At 46.2% G+C, this 18,491-nt stretch overlaps 1 protein-coding gene across 2 annotated transcripts in view; it reads left to right on the top strand.

Moving 5' to 3' along the window:
• LOC118232278 (ADAMTS-like protein 1) overlaps window positions 1-18,491 on the top strand; it is a 108,139-nt gene that overhangs the window by 34,176 nt on the left and 55,472 nt on the right. For both annotated transcript variants that reach the window (XM_035427139.1, XM_035427140.1), the window contains exon 2: window positions 5,125-5,244. In XM_035427139.1, the coding sequence (XP_035283030.1) occupies window positions 5,125-5,244 (120 nt within the window). The remainder of the gene's footprint in view (window positions 1-5,124; window positions 5,245-18,491) is intronic.

Genomic DNA, 18,491 nt, shown 5'->3' with positions numbered 1-18,491 from the left:
GATCCTATCATTCGGTAACTTGGAAGTTGCCAAGAGAGAAGTTGCCCCATTCCAAGGGGATAAAACCATCCAGTACAGATTAAAATCTGGCAAGGAAGAACTGTGTCTTCAAAGGTATGGTGGGAAGAATGAAAATATTAAATAACTAAACAACCTGTCAGGAATCAGAAACGCTGTTGAAAAGGAGTTTTGTTGCACCCACTTGCTCCATCACAGTGTCCTTGAGTTTAATGCATGAAGTGCAAATTGTAACCAGGTGATGTGTTAACTCAAGGATGTAGTGTTTCCCTTGGCAAGCCAGTTCTCTGTCAGAGTTTAAAGATGTATACCTTTATCGCTTCTGAGGTCACCCGTGGCCTGTAATAGCTTAATTCTGTCATAAGCAAATATTGAGGTAGCACCCAATAAACCCTGAGTTCGTCTTTCCTCAATGTGGAAATTTCTCCTGCAGAACGTTGTGTGAGGCAAGAGCTAAGAACACAGTATGTCTGTGGGAAGTCCTGGTATTATGGAAAAAAACATTTCCCAAACTGAAAATTTAGCCTTGTTTGAGTATCCTTCCTTCTAATACAACATTGGGAAACTAGCCCAGATCGTCACAGATCTCAATTGATAAGCTATCTCTTATTCTTCTAGTCCAGTCTCTGTAATGTTGTAATAATCAATGGAAAAGGAATTCCATCATAAAAATATTTTATGAGAATTAAATCAGCTGAAGCCAGCTGTGCCTGATATAGACGCCCGGGCCTTGCCTTCCACTGTGAACGCATAGCCCCCTTTTGTGATTTCCACCAGCAGGGGAAGCTGGCAGAACCCTCCAGGAAAGCCCAATTATGATATCAGGTTGGTGTTATTACTGCTGATTATGCGCTTTGAAGGCTCACGCTGCCACGGGTTCACTTCCCCTCTTTCCATATTCCACTCCCACACTTTGAAATGCACTCCGCTGGAAGTGAATGAATCTCTGGGATTGGCACATTGTCTCTCTCTCTCTCTCTCTCTCTCTTTCTTTCTCTATCTCTCTGTCTGTCTCACACACACACACACACACTCACACATTTGTACACAGATAAAGTCAAGCTGTGTGGTAAAAGACATCCTGGGGATTAAGTTTTAGATTAGGTTTTTTTTATGTCAGAGGCCTAGTATATTCGGTAACCCCTCTCTACCCTGTGTCAAAGGCACCTCGCCCCGGCCCTGGCCCCTCCCCACCGGCCCTTGGCCCCTCCCCAATCCCTCGGCTTCAGTAGCACTGTGCGTAGCTCAGGTGCGGTCTCACCTACCCTCCCATATGGAGCGTAGGGACATGGGTAATGAGCTTCCCATTATAGCGGTCTCAGTCTCAGGTTGCAGCCCTTCCCTTGCCCTGCTCGTCAGCCCTTTTTCCCCCTGGCTGGAGGTGCCGTGGATGAGCGCCGTGTCTCGTTGACCTCGGCGCTCTCTTGGAAAGAGACAGGTTTCGGAGCCCTGCCAGCTCTCTGCGGCTGGGCCCCGGGGGAGGACGGACTCCGGTTCGAACGACCAGCCTGCTTTCTCAAGCGGAAGAAAGAAACAGACATGATGGATCCCCCTAAACACTTGAGTGAACTTGGCTGCTGCAGCCCATCAGTCTACCGGTGCAGCCAGTTCTAGCCTGTGTCTGTGAGCATTGGGAAGGTCTCAGAGTGCTGGGTCAGCGTGATGCTGCAGATTTACAATAAGGTCAGCTAATCGGTAGAGAGAGCAGCCTGAATATGAAAAAACAATAATTATTAGTTGGATTGATTTTTTTAGCCCCGCAGTGGTATTGTACTGTTAAAATATTTTGCATCAGGAAGTCATTTTCCCACTGAACACATCCCAACTCAAAGAGCACAGAAGGAGGAAAAGGTCATCTTCAGTGATACTCAGGAAACACATGACAAACCCCCACACACACACACCCACACACAGACACGCACACACAGACACACACACACACACATACAAACACGCACACACCTACACAAATACTCACTTTTCTCCACTATTTTCATTGTGCTAAAAGTTTGGGCATCTGGTCAGGCTTGCAGTTTCATGGCAGAGTTGCTGACAGCCTCTCTAACTCTCCAAGTCTTTTCTCAGTTTCAAATCGTGTTTAGTTGAACAGCTTACCATGGGCTCCGTGGCTTGACCGGTGGGTGCTAGTTGCCGGGTTTCAACTATATGAAATGTTGAAAGTAAACCAGCATTTGGAAGTTCCTGAACTGTGTTGCCAAGTATTTGAAGGCCATAACTATAACAACATTATAGGAGTAGGAGTTATGTGGTGTTGAAACATGGCCTATAACCTAGATAACCCTTGTTCAACAGAGAAAGGTTGTCACACTTCATTCAAATTATTATCGGGCATGACTTGTCTGGCTATGAACTGTTTTTGAAGTCTGTTGAATATAAATTTGTCCAAACATGCTGTTGTAATGGTTGTGGACATGCTGTTTGACTTCAGCTAATGTTTAATGAACACTTACTTTTCTTATTTGCCCAAAGCGCGAACACATGTTTGAAATGTCAATTTTAAAAAAGTATTCGGTGTAACTTCACAGTGTAATATTCTTGTATAAAAATAATTCTGGTTGATTGCAATTTTAATTTTATTCATGAAAGTAGAAAATTGGAAATGTTTTCTGGAAAAAAAACAAATTCAAGTGACTGATTATATCTGGCACTGTTTAGAATGCTGGAATCGAGTGAAGAGAGAACATTTTTATTTGACTTCTTGGCTTCTCAACAACCTTTATTTGGCATGTCATTTATCCTTTTTTATTGTGAAATATGTTTTAGTCTGATTCAAGGCCTCGTCTGCAACATTGCTGCACACCTGCAGCACTAGAGAGTTCCATTAGCAGCCCATTATCTGTGTGCTGGTCGGTGGTCTAGTCCTATAATCTTTGAGAACTGGGCCATTTGACACTCTCTCCCTCTTTCTTTTTCTCTCTCCCTCTGCCTCTGTCTGTCTGTCTCTCTCTCTCTCACACACACACACACATACAGTATACATATGTATAGATATATGAAGGCTTCTCACTCTCTCTGCCAACAGCCGCATTGATCAGACTGCAGTTAAAGTGTTCACGCATTTGTAAGCATTTGGAGTTTGTTCCAGTGTGCTGCTTGAAATTGGACGATTTGGTCCATTGCATTTTGAAAAGCACTGTTATGGCATTGGAATTTGACAATTTGAAATGGGATCAAAATGGAACTGGACTCAAGCTGGAACTCAAAAGAGTATTAATGGGGTATTTATGTGGGGTGGGGGGGGGGGGGGGGGGGGATTAACTTGTGGAAGGCCATATTCATGTGAATATGTTGGTTTCACTCTGCAGAGCTTTATTAGCATATTTGTGAGAGGGGAGGCCTGTATGGTTGCCCAGTGCTTCTTCCCTACTGGTGCTGCAGTTCTGGTTGCCAGGTTGTCCCTCAGTACACATTGCTCTGTTTGGACCCTGATTACTGTGTGGCCTTGATGCCTTAGCGTTTCAGGCTCACTGAGCTGGAAAGGCCCTGGAATGGCAGACTCAAGGACGGAGTACTCCCAGGGTGTCCCGGGAGAGTGGCTCAGGTCTGGGTTAATGGAGATCCAGTTTCCCTTCCCCCCACAGGGATCGGCAGTAATAGAACACGCCCTTGCTCTGTTTATTTCCTCTGCCCTTCAGACCCTTCACAGCAAAACGTTTAGAGACGTTAACCAATTAGAGCCTCACACTAATAAAGCTGAAACTGCAGTACAACATTTGTGTGTGTGTGTGTGTGTGTGTGTGCGCGTGTGCACATGTGTGCATGCTAAAAGTGTGTGCATGTATAATGTATGCATTATTGTGTGTGTGTGTGTGCATGTTTAATGTGTGCATTATTCTATGTGTGTGTGTGTGTGTGTGTGTGCGTGTGATAAGTGTTTATGTTTGTATAATGTGTGCATTATTGTGTGTGTGTGTGTGTGTGTGTGTGTGCATTATTGTGTTTGTGTGTGTGTGTGTATGTGTGGTAAGTGCGTGTGTGTGCACGTATAATGTGTGCATTATTGTATTTGTGTGTGTGTGTATGTGTGTGTGTGTGTGTGTGCATTATTGTGTTTGTGTGTATGTGTGGTAAGTGCGTGTGTGTGCACGTATAATGTGTGCATTATTGTATTTGTGTGTGTGTGTATGTGTGTGTGTGTGTGTGTGCATTATTGTGTTTGTGTGGTAAGTGCGTGTGTGTGCACGTATAATGTGTGCATTATTGTATTTGTGTGTGTGTGTATGTGTGTGTGTGTGTGTGTGCATTATTGTGTTTGTGTGGTAAGTGCGTGTGTGTGCACGTATAATGTGTGCATTATTGTATTTGTGTGTGTGTGTGTATGTGTATGTGATGTATATTTGTGTTTAATACACCGGACCCCTCTGGTCTCCCACCCCTCTCTGCTGCTCGGATCTGAAGGATTCTCCAGGCCTGTTTCCCTGGACGCCGCTCAGTTCTTTCGCATGCTGCCCTGAGGAACAGTGAACGCTAATTGATTGCGGTGGAGGGTGTTGAGTTTGGGGAATTAGCACAGATTTGATTTGTCACTTTAAACACTGTTTCATGGGTCTTTTCCCACAGTTGGGCAAAGTGTATTTTGCAGAGGTTGCTTGGCAGCGGAGGCCCTCTGTCTCCCAGGTTCTCCCCATCCAGCTTGGCTCTGGCTCGTCGTTGCAAACAATTAACCTTGCTCATTATGGAGATTTTGCAGCCCAAAGAAAGCAGCTGAAGTTCAGCATCCTTAAGAATTACTGTTATTATCAGTGGGCTCTGTCCAAACCTCTGGGGTTATTTCTAATAATGGGGGCCTCATAACTGTAAATAGGAAGCCCTGAATGAGAGGGGCTGCCGCAAATGCTCCACAAGACAGCTGATCCACAATATGACCCATTCATTCACCTAAAAAACACTGGTGAGACAGAAAGTGGCTATTTTGAAATAGATTTGACTGAGCTGTGGTTCTACTGTATAACATTGATGGTTCTATTGGTTCTAAGTGTTGTGTAATTGATTTTTAAAAAATGAAATATTCATTGCAGACACCGAAAACATTCTGAAAAGTTTTTCTTGTGTGTGTGTGTGTGTGTGTGTGTATTTTCCCCTCAGGTGGAGGCCAACGGGCACGAAGGGGCTGTGTTCCTGAGGGAGTTCACACTGATTCGACGGGACGACCTGCCAGAGGAGTCTTCCCCTGAAGACACAGGCAGCAATAAGCCTGAAGACCCGGTGAGCCCCCGGTCTGCAGCTAGCACACCAGCTGCCTGTGTTTCCATCAGTCACATTGCTGTTATTTCGCTTTATTACATACAGTAGTAACTGTGCTGTGTTTGCCAGTGTCCATGTGAATGTACTCATCGCTCTACTATATCTGTGAAATGCTTGTGGTGGGGAACGTCACCTGCGCAGAATTCACCTGCAAGCCCCAAACTGTATCAGCGCAAATGGAAATAATGATTACGGACTATGGGTTTTATCAATGTACAGCCTTTCAGAATTTCAAAGGGCTTTACAGTGAAGGGAGGGAGCCCACCTCATCAACCATAAAGGTGTTGCATCCATAAAATAGGTGCAAGTGCAATAAACAATAAAGCGTTAGTATTTAAGGTGGAATGCTCTTAAAGTGCAGATTTGAGAGGTCCAGCAGTTGGGCTGTGCTCTTATGCTTGGCTGGAGTGTGTTTCTCAGTAGTGATGAGTGAGGTGACACAGCTGCTTCTGAGCTAATAACTCATCCAGATGTCTGATTTAATATAGGCACGGTCATGAAACTAAATACATTATTCTCATATTAACAGAGGGGTTAATACCATGTCAACACGTTCAAAACATCACTGCGCTGTGTGGGGGGGAGGGAGGAGGTGTGAGATTTCTCCATTTAGATGATGACCGATCACAGCAAAACGGTTCATGGTTTTTACCATTATTAATTTAGTCAGACAGACAGACTTTCATTGTTTTGGATGGTCACATTTCCCTTGTAATGCAATTCTCTGTTATATTGCTCCTTATTTGCACAGCATTGGCTGTTTTTCCAAGAGTACCACTTTGTAGTTAAATCGATAACTGGGCCAGTGCATAATTTCAGTACTATGTTCTGCTGCTTGTGCAATCTTTATAAATACAACTGCTGGTTGTCTTCATTCCCACTGCCAGTGAATTTGGGAACATTTTGCTAGAACTAAATGCCATAAAGCTTACATCATTTTGTTACAAGCAGGGGTGGCACCGTATATTTTTTTATTTATATATTTATTTTATTTTATTGGGGTTCTTTGCTACCCCTTTGATACTTGTGGTATGTACACTATGTATGCTTTTCATTTTAAATAACTGATGACATTATACGGCTTTTAGTTTGTTGGTTCATCTGAAAAGGTTCCTTTCACTCTCCAACTCTTGCTCACTTTAATAGGTATATTTATTAACAACTGCAGAAGAACTGAAGTGAACTTAAGAAATTGTACCATTCATTAAGAACATTCAGTGCAAACTAATTCCATTTAATGTGGTCACACAGCTCCTGTTGCTTGTAGTGGTGAGGGGCTGGAAGGCAGTGAGGTAAAGCAGTTGGTGAGCAGGTGACATTGAATATGGAGGTTGCTTGGGTAGGTTTGACAGCTTCTCTCTGTTCTGCTCGTAAGGTGTCCAGTGTCAATGGGGCTTACAGTTTGGAGTTGTTTTCCAGCTGACACAAATGTTAAATGAACCAGGATGGAAACGAGTTAGAGGATCTGTCTCAAACCGAAGGGAAGCTGTCATCTGTGAGACCCAAGGATGTAGTTTCAGAAACTCATCTACCTCCAGTTCAGTAGTGCAGGTGTTTGTGTGCTCATGAGGTTTGTGTGATTGTCTCTTCTTAAATGTCAAACAAAAATATTTGCCTGACAGGTCTGAAACAGATCTGCCCAACACCAAGCGACCTGAAAAAGAACAATGTCTGTAGAAAATGTTGCAGAAACAATTTTGCTAAGATCAGTGATGACTTTGCAAACCTGTAGTGGTCCTAGTTCTTCCTTTGGCTTTCTAATGAGCCTTCACAATACTGTACTTGACCATAGTCTATTACTGTTTTATCCTCAGTTCCCCCATCTCACTCATCAGCCTGCAGCACTGCCCATACAACATATAGATGAGTCTACTGTGTTGAATATTCAATGTGTACTGTATATTAATCCCTATACCTGGTATGAGGAACTTCTCATCTAAATATGTCAGCATAAATGCCTTTTCAAAGCAAGTCTTTAGGAGATCTTTGGGAAGGTCCTTATGGCAGGGGAGCCACAATCCACCAGTTTTCACAGATCCAGCTAGTTAATGAGTGTCTGAGAGTAGTTGGGTGGTAAATATTCAGAGCGTGTGGAAATCACACTCAGACGCAAACACATGCACTTGCCTGCTGAGAGCGCTCACGGGGACATGCAGTGCAGCTCTGATGCTTCAGCCCATAGCAGATTTCAGAATCTTACAGAATCCCCATTCACTATTAGTGTTGCTCAAACGCCAAAGCCAACACTGTATAATTAGTGGAGACCTGGGACGTTTTGAAGTGTTTTCTTTTTCGATTCATGAATTTGTTTCCGGATGGTTCCAAGGAGGCCCTAACGACCTCCGGAAGGCAAGTGGCTGAATGCGTGTCTCTCTCCCGCCGCGTGACAGAGATAAATTGTTCTATGAAAAGGAAAATGTTTAACCTGGCAACTTTGACAAAGAGGTGACAGTGGGATGGTGGGGTAGTGCGTAGTGATTAAAAGGCTGAGGTTTTCCAGCAAAGGGAACAGACATGCTTCCTATAAAAGTAAGCAGATTTATTTCTCTTGGGAGTTCTCAATAATAATTTGTCGTCCCCCTACTCACACCCCCATGTTGTACGTACTCATCCAGCACTTCCTGTGGGTGCCCATGTTTTTCACCCAGGCTTTTTTCATTGGCTGGTGTTTTCGGTGCGTGATGCAGATATGGAGGCTCAGGGGCAGAGCTTGTGGAATGCTTGCTGCACATTATGTAGAACTTGTGGTGGCATCTCAGGGGGGTATTATCAGATGGAAACATCCTCTGTTGTTTTATCAGGAGACGCTCATCCTTCCGGCCCCATCCTGTTGCCTTTAGGAGAGAGGGATGGAACGGGGCGTCCCAGGAGAGGATGGCCCCTGGATCAGTCTGTGACTGATGGCAGGAGGGACTGCACTGCATGCTGGGAACCGGATGCGTGCTTATATTTCAGAAGAGTAAAATGTTTAACATTTTGTTTATCTATGGAGGAGTAAAAAATGTTCTCAGCCATTAAGTGAGAAGGAACTCCTGTTATCATCAATAGTATTCCCAGCAGGGATATTGTGTTTAAAAACATAATGTAAAGGCTCTGTATTGTCAGTCACCTAAAACACACACGCAGGCACGCATGCACACACACATGCTCACACACAGAAAACCTCCATGTCCATTTATGTCATGCCTGTGTAAGTGAGCCTGAATTTAATAACGCAGCTGTCAGATTTTCTGGCTGACTTAACCGAAGTAGCTTAAAGCCAACAATTTTTTGTGTGTGTAATCCTAGAAAGAAAGGGAGTAGTTGGGATCCATTTCCATCCCGGTGGTAGAAATGATCAAACCCCAGGTGATCAGAAACTCAATCCGGTCTCCAGATTGAGGGGGGGTCTGCAGGTGGCTGTCTGGCTTCTGTGTGGAAGATCCCAGTTTGCTCCAGGCACTGGGGTGAGGCAGTCCGGGGATGCACGCAGGCCATCCACCTGCCCTTGTCTAGACTTCAGAGATGGGCTTCTAGGCCATCATGGACCCGTCGAAAGAAGATCCCTTCCAAGACAGCTAGTGTTGTCTGTCTAAGGAGGGCTTTGAGTGTTTTGAAGTGAAACGGAGTACTCTCCAGAAGACCCAGTCATCTCGTTAGTTCATAACATAAAGAGTTACTGAAATTCAAGGTGTCGGATGGGGCTGGGGAACAAGAGTGACAAGTACATCAGTCTCCTGGAATTACACTGGAAGTCTGCACAGTGTATGCCCTTTATGTGTGCCTGAGTGTGTTAATCAAAGCATTAACTTAAAAAGGTCAGCCACCGGGTCAATGCTCTCTAGTTCGGCAGTGGCAGGTCTTTGGCTTCTTTGTGACAAATTGAAACTCAGGGATATACTGTAACAGCTCTAAGCATTCTGAGCCAAGCACAAATGAGCAGGTCAAAAGTCATATCAGAGGATACTGTGATCTTTGGCAAGAGTTTGTCATGGTTATAAAGTTGTCTTGCAAAGAGGATCTGTTTAATTGTTGTAATTAGAAAGGGAGGATCTGCTGTCTCAGATTTCGGTCAAAGGTAATCTATGTGTGATTTGTAGAATTCCTCTGAGCATGATTCGTCTGTGCTGCTAAGGCTGATGCTCAGCTTTTACAGTGTCGGAGAACAGCGACGTGTGTTTGCTCACCTCACTGTGTCTCTGTCTGGACAAGATATCTCTCGGAAGTCCTGCCAGTTTTACGGATGGACGCTCGACTGCTACGGTTATTGCAGGTGCGGAGAAAACCGTGGCTGTTTGTGCATGACTCAGATCCCCTGGGCCTACGGGGCTGAGCCTCTTTAAATGTACACTATACAGACGGTAACAGTGCGTTCATTCTTACCATGCATGCTGCCCTCCACTCCACCACCAATGTCCCCCTCTACTTTTTTGTGTGAAGCTCGAGCCTGGCAGTGTGTAACATCTGTCTAATTTAGCATTTAATTTGGTCCAATGAATGTGTGTGAGGGGGAGGACCGAGCACACACCCGGGCACTGACTTCTCTCTGAGAAGGCTTTCATTCGATTTCTCTGCTCGTTAATGTGCCTGAAGTGAACAAATTAAGCTGCTGTACTTCTTGCAAGTTACTGTATGTGGTGAATTCTAAATACACTGTGGCTAATTTTATCCATCTGTCCACGTCTCTCTTGGAAAAGTGTTTTCAGTGGGGTCAACCCAGTTAAATTAAGGATAAATAAAGTAAATAAATACATTTTTGTGTTTTCAGTTCCCATCTTTACACCACATGCAATATGCAGTATCTGTCTTAGATTTGCTCAAATCTGCAGTGAATGCATTTACCAGAGAGGATCTTGTAAAAATGTAATCCCTGTAATCTCATTATAGTTCTTAATATACAACCGTGACCACCAGATGGACCGAATCTGATACTTTCAAAACAACTTTTTTTAAATTATTTGGAATTTTCCCTTTTCAGCCACGCTTAAGATGGATGTCCCAAAAACATGAATGCACAAGGGCAACAAAATCATGTCACCGATTACAAAGGAAACCCTCATAATGAAATTGAAGTCAAGCAGAGTTTCCCAAGGAGAGTAGGTCGGAATAGATCTTAGAAATGGCATATTGAAGCTTCAGATACGCGCATGGATACTTCTGGAAGATGGATACATATTGCATTCAGAGAACCAGAACCAGAAAAGAGGTGCGAAACGGGTCAGAGGCTCTGTGAAAACTGCTCTGGATCCCAGTCAGGAGGAACAGTTCTGGCTCATTGAAGGGTTTGTCAGGGCCTGGCGTTGGCTTTTCCTCTGTGTTTCTGGAATGTGCGTGGCTGTGAGTATCCTTAAAGACACCTGATTAGTTCTCAGGTCCCCGGTAGAGCATTTGTTTTCATGTTCCCTGTAGCACTACCTCACGCACACTGCTTCGGTCTCCAGTGTTTCCTCTGAGTGACCTGATGGCCGTCAGCCTAGATGCAGTGTAACAGCTCTGCATTGGTCAGCAGTGTGCAGCCTAGTGTCATTTGGGAGGCATTTGATGTGCAATAGATGGAATATATTCAAAATTCAGCCTCAGTTGTTGTGTGAAATTGTGCCCAAAGGAAATACCATATACACTTGCAGTAATTAATGTTTTTGCGCATTGGTGGCAAAGAGTTTAATTGGTGGATTAACCCCCCCCCCCCCCCCCCCCCCCATGTCTGTGGTTTTGAGGAATAAGGAATAGCGGGAGTTCCAGCTCCTTCTTGTCTGTGTTATTGAGGCCGGAATGTTCTTTCAAGCCCCAGTTCTCTGGATGGAATGAAGAAGAGATGCACTTGTGTGACTCTTCCTCATCCTCTGTCAGCCATCCAATTCCGCATGGCCAATCCCTGCAAGGGTCCTACGAAGCAACATTTGAAGCTTTCAGTCATCCGCGGCTCAGTCATCCGCGGTTACTCTGTGTGAGTTCGCTGGGTGCCGGAGCCGCAGCACACAACAGTGGGTTTCGGCAGCAGCTGTGGGAAAGTGCTGAGTGCTGTAGAATGTTCCAGAAACCAGTGTTTTTTACGCCTGCCGTGTTTGTTCCATCCACATGTGTGTTCAGTAGAGCTGGAGGCCCTGCTGCTAACCCAGAGGCCCTTGATGTGGTCTGCCAGTTGACTGTGGGTATTGGAGTAGTTCTCTAATGGTAGAGACGCAGGGGGCAGCACACACCACAGACTGCAAACAACAGAAGTGTGTGCGCGTGTGCGAGAGAGTGTGTACGCATAAGTGCTTGCGTGCAGATGGGCGTGAGAAAGAGAGTGTGTGGTTTTGAAAGTGTGAGTGCCTGTAAATCTCTCTATATGAGCCTGTGCACTTACGTGTTTTATGTAAATATTTGTGTATGGGTTGTAGGTATTTGTATGTCTGGGTGTATGAGTGCGCGCACATGTATGTGTGTGCACGTGTGTGTGCGTGCGTGTGCGTGCGTGTGCGTGCGCGTGTGTGTGTAGATATGTGTGTGTATGTGTGTAGGCGTGTGTGTGTGTGTGTCTGTAGTTGTGTGTGTATGTGTGTAGGCATGTGTGTATGTGTGTGTAGATGTGTGAAGGCATGTGTGTATTTTGTGTGTAGGTGTGTGTGTTGTGTGTTTGTGTATTCCTGTGTGTCACTTGGGGACTTAGTTCCACGTACGCTGACAGTTTGTTTTTGCTGCAAATGCAAAGTCATGGATCTGATTAGTGGAGGCCCTCCTTCACCCCTCTCCACCCATCAGGCAAGCACACTTCCAGGGACAGCAACCTAATGAGAGATTTGTAATTATTTACTTTCGCGGCTGTATTCCTTGCAGATGTTTCCCCAATGTGAGTGAGATGCCAAAAGACACTCCGGCAATTTCAGCATGACTTTTCCACAGACACATTAGGCGTGAGGCTTTTGGGCAGCAGATCATGAAATGAAGATCGTTTTTTTGTGGTGGTTGCTCATCTTAGTGAACATTAGTTCAATGAGTTGCTTCGAGAATGCCTTCTCTGCACCATCAGGGCTGATGTAAGAGAATTTCCAAACTGCTTTGGTTTCTGAATGTTTCCTTAATGTCAAAATTACACCTTTTTCAATTTCCTATTGAAAATGAACAGTGCTCTCACAAAATGATAGAGGTGGAAAATCCAGATTGAGAAAGTAAAAGTTCTCCCAGTAATTTGTTCCAATATCCTGATTTCGCTAATTATCACAATTCATCAGCCAAGAGGTAGAATGAAAAATCATCTGGCTGAGTTCATGGGTGGAAGAAACACATGACAGGACTTTTACTTTCTGACCCCTGGACTTTCCACCTCTGCAAAATGAACAGTGAAACACAAAAACTCCCGCCCCTGGATTTTGGCACTCACCATTTGAGTCACGGTTCAGCCAGAAGGAGGGTCATCAGTGCCTATGGCTGCATAGATACAGCACTGCACCTCATCACTGTCAGCTGTATCCAGGAAACCATGTACATTGTGGAAGCACATGACAGGTTTATCACAGGAGGCTTTTGTTGGATTATTGTGAGTAGGTTATTACTTGGATCTTGGTTATGATTTGTGGACATCAGATAACGCATACAGTTCCACCTCTATAGCATGTTCCCATTTTCCTTCTCCCTATGGCTTGTATTGTCTGGGCTCAGTGCCTGAGCTTTGCTGTCTGAGTTTAGAATAAGAGCAGTCAGCCGTGCGCACGGCATGTGACCCTGCATCTGGGGTGACAGCTCTCAGAGACACGCCCGGGTGTGGGGACGCAGAGCCGGCCCAGGAACAGACCAGGGGCGGCAGCAGAGTGGGTAAGGACCTGCGGGTCCAGCTGTGACCTAGGACTGCTCCACTACTCGCCAAAAGGGCCTGTTAGGCAGCACTTCGGTTACACGGTGCGGTGACCTCAGCCAGTGGCTGTGCGGCGCTGAGGTGTATTTACCGTTAGGGATTTGACATCCCGACGCGTGTGTGCGACGTGTGGGAATTCGGCGTCTCAAAGTGCCTGGTGTGGGGTTTTTTTGTCTGGCCCTTTGATCCGGCCAGCGGGCTTCGCCGTATAGCCTGCGATTCTGGTGAGGGGCAGAGGGATGCTGGCTGTGACCGCAGTGGGCAAAGCAGGCCGCGCGGTGTCAGGGGCCGCCGTGATGCAGTAGGCTTGTGTGGAGCCCTGGGATGGCGGGTGGGGGGCGGGGGAGGTTTGCTCACTGGGCGTGATCGCCAGCGACGAGTAATTGCTTCTCGCTGAAGGATTTTTTTCTACAAGAGCACAGAGTCAGTAGGGCTCCCTGATAGCAGGCGGGTAACCCGAAGCTTATCGCTGCTGCCCTGAGTTTGAATGTCTCGCTCGGGACAGGGGGGTGGGGGGGCAGGGGGGCAGGGGGGCAGGGGGGGAGAATTCACTCTGCTTCAGTTTCCCACCACATCTCCCACATCAGCACGGTCAGCGCTTTGGGGTCTTCTGCGAATCAGAGGGCCAAGTCTGTCTGCCTAGCGCAGAGGGAGAGGGATACAGAGAGAGAGGGAGAAAGGGAGAGAGATACAGAGAGAGAAAGAGTGAGAGGGGGAAGATAGAGACATACAGAGAGAGAAACGGAGAGAGTGATGCATATTCCAGTGCACACTACGCAGTGTGGATTTGGAATGACCATCCCTTTTTCTAACTGAAAGACCCATTACCGGGGGGGAAGTGTTTATGAGCAAAATATGAACAGAAACAAATTGGGACAAGTTTGAGCTGGCTTATTAGGGCCACACAAATGCACTCTCAGAGCGGTGAGAAATTAGATGACATGCGGCTTGTGCAGTAGATCAGATGAAGCCCTGGGCTTAAGCCCTTCAGAAAAGTTCTAATTTCAAACCGCAGAATTGAAAACAAGCCGACACTTATCCAAGCTGAAAAGCGACTCCCTCCCCTTGCAACATGAGAGGGTGTGTTTAAACAAAACCTTACATACTCTTAGGTCACTCTGACTTTCAATTAGCATTTTTACTGCCCTCTGTTGAACGTAACCAGAGCCTCCCACGAGCTCACCGTTGACACAAACAAGGTGGTCCAACATGGTAGTGCCATTTTGGGGATTGGGGTTTACTGTGTGATTGTCCAGAGTCAAGATATTAACCTGAAAGGTCTCCCCTCCAAAATTAAACCTTAAACCTTGGGAGTCATTTCAAAGGGGAATGTTTAGTTTCATTTGACCTCTTTTTCACTATTTGTTTTTTGTTCCTGGTAGAAAGTTACAGCTTGTAGCCGGCTAGCGCCAGCTTCAATCACAGTACCGCCAGAGGACTTCCGCAGAGAGTAGAACAAAAATGTGGTAAGATTGACAACCCCATTGCCACAGATTTTGAGCTGAATGCTAATCAAATAGAGGAAATAAATAAAGAGATGAGGCTTGTGGCTGTGTAGGTGTCTGGGTGAGAGTGAGGAGAGGTGCAGGAGGTCTGGAAGCAAACCTGCCAGGCATTAATCAGTGATGAGTGAGAGACATTCGGAACCCGTGTCCCACAGCAGTTAGCTTAGCTAGCCAACTTTCTATATAACACAATCAGAGAGGGTTCTGATTTTTGTCAGAGAGCAGGGAGAATGTTTTTCCTTTTTATAGAGAAGAGGGGTGTTTCTCCCATATAGAAAGAAAGTTGATTTTTTTTTATTTGCAGTTGATACAAAGAGGTTTTATGCCCAGCTAGAGTGAGAAATGAGATGGTTTTGTATTGGAGACAGGAGGGTAAAGGTTTCACCCTCTATGGAAAGAAGAGAGGAGGTTTTGCCAAGTTAGGGAGAGCCAAGCTCTCTCGCCCTTTTGGGAGGAAAGGATGAAATATTTTCCTTTTTAGAAAAAAAGCAGGGAGGTTTTTTCCCAGATAGGAAGAGCAGGGAGAGGTTTTTGCCCTAATGGAGAGAGCGGCGAGGGGGGGGGGGCTTACCCTACGGCTGTGGGCATTTAGCGTCGGAACGCGTGGCATTCTTGTCTGTCAGCGTCTGCGTTCTCGGCTGCAGCCCGGGCCGTAATTAATGGAGTCCAGCGCTTCAGGTTTGGGAGAGAGGAGCCTGAGAAAGGATCGGCGCGGAGCGCGCGGTAATTCAGGCCCCTGACCCGCGATGACCCGCTCCGGGCCACCTCCTCAAAACGCGCCGCCGCCCACGCGTGGGGGCGGGTGGGGACGCGTGTTTCGGGTCGTTAGAGCGACCCCCAGCTAGCGCTGGTCGTGGTTATATCCCCTGCCCCTGTTAAAGGCAGGGTGGATTCATAGGTCTCACTCAGCCCACTCTAGCTAGCTGCAGAGGTTTTCCGGATGAATCCGTCGCGTTCCCCCTGCCCCCGGTTCTCACGTCCGCCGCCCGGCGGCAGCCCGCGGGTCGGATCCCGCGATGAGAAGCCATGGCCAGCAGGTGTAAAGAGGACCATCCGGAGGCTTCTGGGGGAAGGTTTTCCCCGCGGCGCTGGTGAGAAGCCGTATCCCTCCCCTCCCCTGGCAGCGCTCAGTAAATCAGCCTTTTCACCGCAGGGCTCCGTGACCGATGGTAATCGCGGAGAGAAGGTCAAACGTGAAAGCAAGACGAACGGTCGACTTGGGAGTTTCCGCCATCAGATTTGCGCCCTTTGCCAGAATCACGGCTAAAAGCCACCCCACCCCCACCCCCACCCCTCACGCGGGGGGTCTGTCGGGGCAGCAGCCAATGTGTCTCTGATCACGGAGGGATGTTCTGCAACTGCCCTTTCCTGACCTTCAATGGAGAGGATTAGAGAAACAAATATGCTTAAATTCCACAGAATACCTGAGGGAATATCCACATTTATGTTTATGTTTATGCTTTATAAAGCAATTCACTTTTGTCCCCTGTTGGTGATTTTCACTCCAACATGTTTTTGTCATCCAAGACACTTGTATTATGTCAAAAAACGACGATGGTTAAACTTTTTTTCTTGGTTTCAGGAGGAAATGGAGGTTATGTCAATATCAATCAATCAGTCCATTTGAATTTCATCTTCTGTTGCTGTGGCTCTGTGTGGCCGGTGGCGTCTTCAAAGCCAGGATACAACAGGGCGCACTAAGCTTAGTAAGTGTTCAGGTTTCAAATGCTGCTTGACGCAAGTTTGGAAATATTTAATTCAGGACTGACCAGCCAGGGCCCGTGTGTATTTTGGATTCGCTGGTGTTATCACAGTTTCTGGAACTTGGCGTCCATCGCACAAATAAATAATGGTAATGATATTGGCGGCAATTTAAAATAAAAATGTGTGAAATGAGATGAATGGCAGCCCGGTCTGTGCTGTTTTAGGAGGTCTCTGGACGTTTCGCTTGACAGAACTTTTCCTTGTAGCACGTTATATTTCCAAGGCCTGTTTGAAACGGGCCCTGTGTCTTGTAATCAACAATTTTTTGCAAATCCTTCTTTGGTTATACAAACCCCTGCTTGGAAACGTAATTTAATCAAATGCCTATTGCATCTACCAAAATAACTTTGCTATGGTTTGGATGACACTGCCATTAAGATCTTTGGCGTTCTAACCATATCATCTTTCTCCTCAAATTCTACATCGACTATGGTGTGGTTTTTGGTTAATTACATAACTTTAGAACTATTTCTCAATGATTTTGTGTGGGGGATGAAGATTTAAGCTCTTAATGATTTACAAAGACAGGACAGTAAAATTCTAGAAAAACACACAATTTTTAAAGTCAGACCACCCCGACATAAAAAACTTGTGTACACATTTTGCTGTTGATTTTGATTCATACATTTTTATGTACAACAGATGTGCAGTTGGTATCTGAACTAAATCTAACATTACAATTCAAGTGCATGGAAACCAAAATAATAGGTTTCAAATTCATACATTGCTCACTGATTGAGTGTGTATTTTGTCCAGGTTTTCTGCATAGGTGTCAAACTACATATTGTTAATTTGAATAATGCGTCTTTTCCCATTTCAAAGAAATGGACGCGCAGTAAACTTATTACCGCTGAGTTTTGCTGTTTTATTGCCCAAATGAATCACACAGAGGCATTGTAATTTGATAATTAATGGCCCTTGCCATAACATTTTCCCAAAGCTTAATGTTAACACAATTCAAAACCAAACATGATCAAACTTAGCCCTGTCGGGGTGGTGAAGCCGTTAGATGAATGGCCCCTGAGCACCCGGAGGATGTCTTGCATTAAAGTAATGACTGGATATTTGGGTAGGGGCCAGGGTCTTAGTAATGGCAGAGATTTGTGGGGTGCCTTTCGAACAGACCAGTGTACTTACAGTACACCTCTCAACAGAGGAGCGATTCAGGACACGCTCTGCTCTGTGAAGCGGCCGGGGCTCTGCAAACGGCCAATGAAGCAGTGTGTGTGAGTGTGTGTGTGTGTGTGTGTGAGTGTGTGTGTGTGTGTCTGTGCGTGTGCATGCCTGTGTGTGTGTGTCTGTGTCTGTGTGTGTGCATGCCTGTGTGTGAGTGTGTGTGTGTGTGTGTGTCTGTGTCTGTGTGTGTGCATGCCTGCGTGTGCGTGTGTGTGTGTGTGTGTCTGTGCGTGTGCATGCCTGTGTGTGTGTGTGTGTGTGAGTGTGTGTGTGTGTGTCTGTGCGTGTGCATGCCTGTGTGTGTGTGTCTGTGTCTGTGTGTGTGCATGCCTGTGTGTGAGTGTGTGTGTGTGTGTGTGTCTGTGTCTGTGTGTGTGCATGCCTGTGTGTGCGTGTGTGTGTGTGTGTGTCTGTGTGTGTGCATGCCTGTGTGTGAGTGTGTGTGTCTGTGTCTGTGTGTGTGCATGCCTGTGAGTGTGTGTGTGTGTGTCTGTGTCTGTGTGTGTGCATGCCTGTGAGTGTGTGTGTGTGTGCGTGTGTGTGTGTGTCTGTGTCTGTGTGTGTGTGCATGCCTGTGAGTGTGTGTGTGTGTGCGTGTGCATGCTGGTGTGTGTGAGTGTGTGTGCGTGTGTGTGTACATACGTGTGTGTGTGAGTGTGTGTGCCTGTGGGTGTGCCTGTGGGTGTGCGCGCATGCACACAAATCTTTATTGGTGGCTGAGAGCTGCCCTCTGATGTCATACCTGGCTTTCTGGGCGTGAGAGTGGTGGACTGTCAGGGGCACACACCCCTCCGGTCGTCGTCCTCGGGAAACACGTCAGCAGGTTACAGAGGTGCGGCTGGGCGGAGGGAAGGCAGGCTGCTGAAGGATTTACGGCTGGAGGCCGCACGGGAAGCAGGGGACTTGAGTGTGAGCTGCAGCCCAAGGGGGAGTGGATGGGAGTGGGGAGC

The sequence above is a fragment of the Anguilla anguilla genome, chromosome 7 (assembly GCF_013347855.1).
Source record: "Anguilla anguilla isolate fAngAng1 chromosome 7, fAngAng1.pri, whole genome shotgun sequence".
Taxonomy (NCBI): domain Eukaryota; kingdom Metazoa; phylum Chordata; class Actinopteri; order Anguilliformes; family Anguillidae; genus Anguilla; species Anguilla anguilla.
This window is presented reverse-complemented; position numbering and strand designations above follow the sequence as displayed.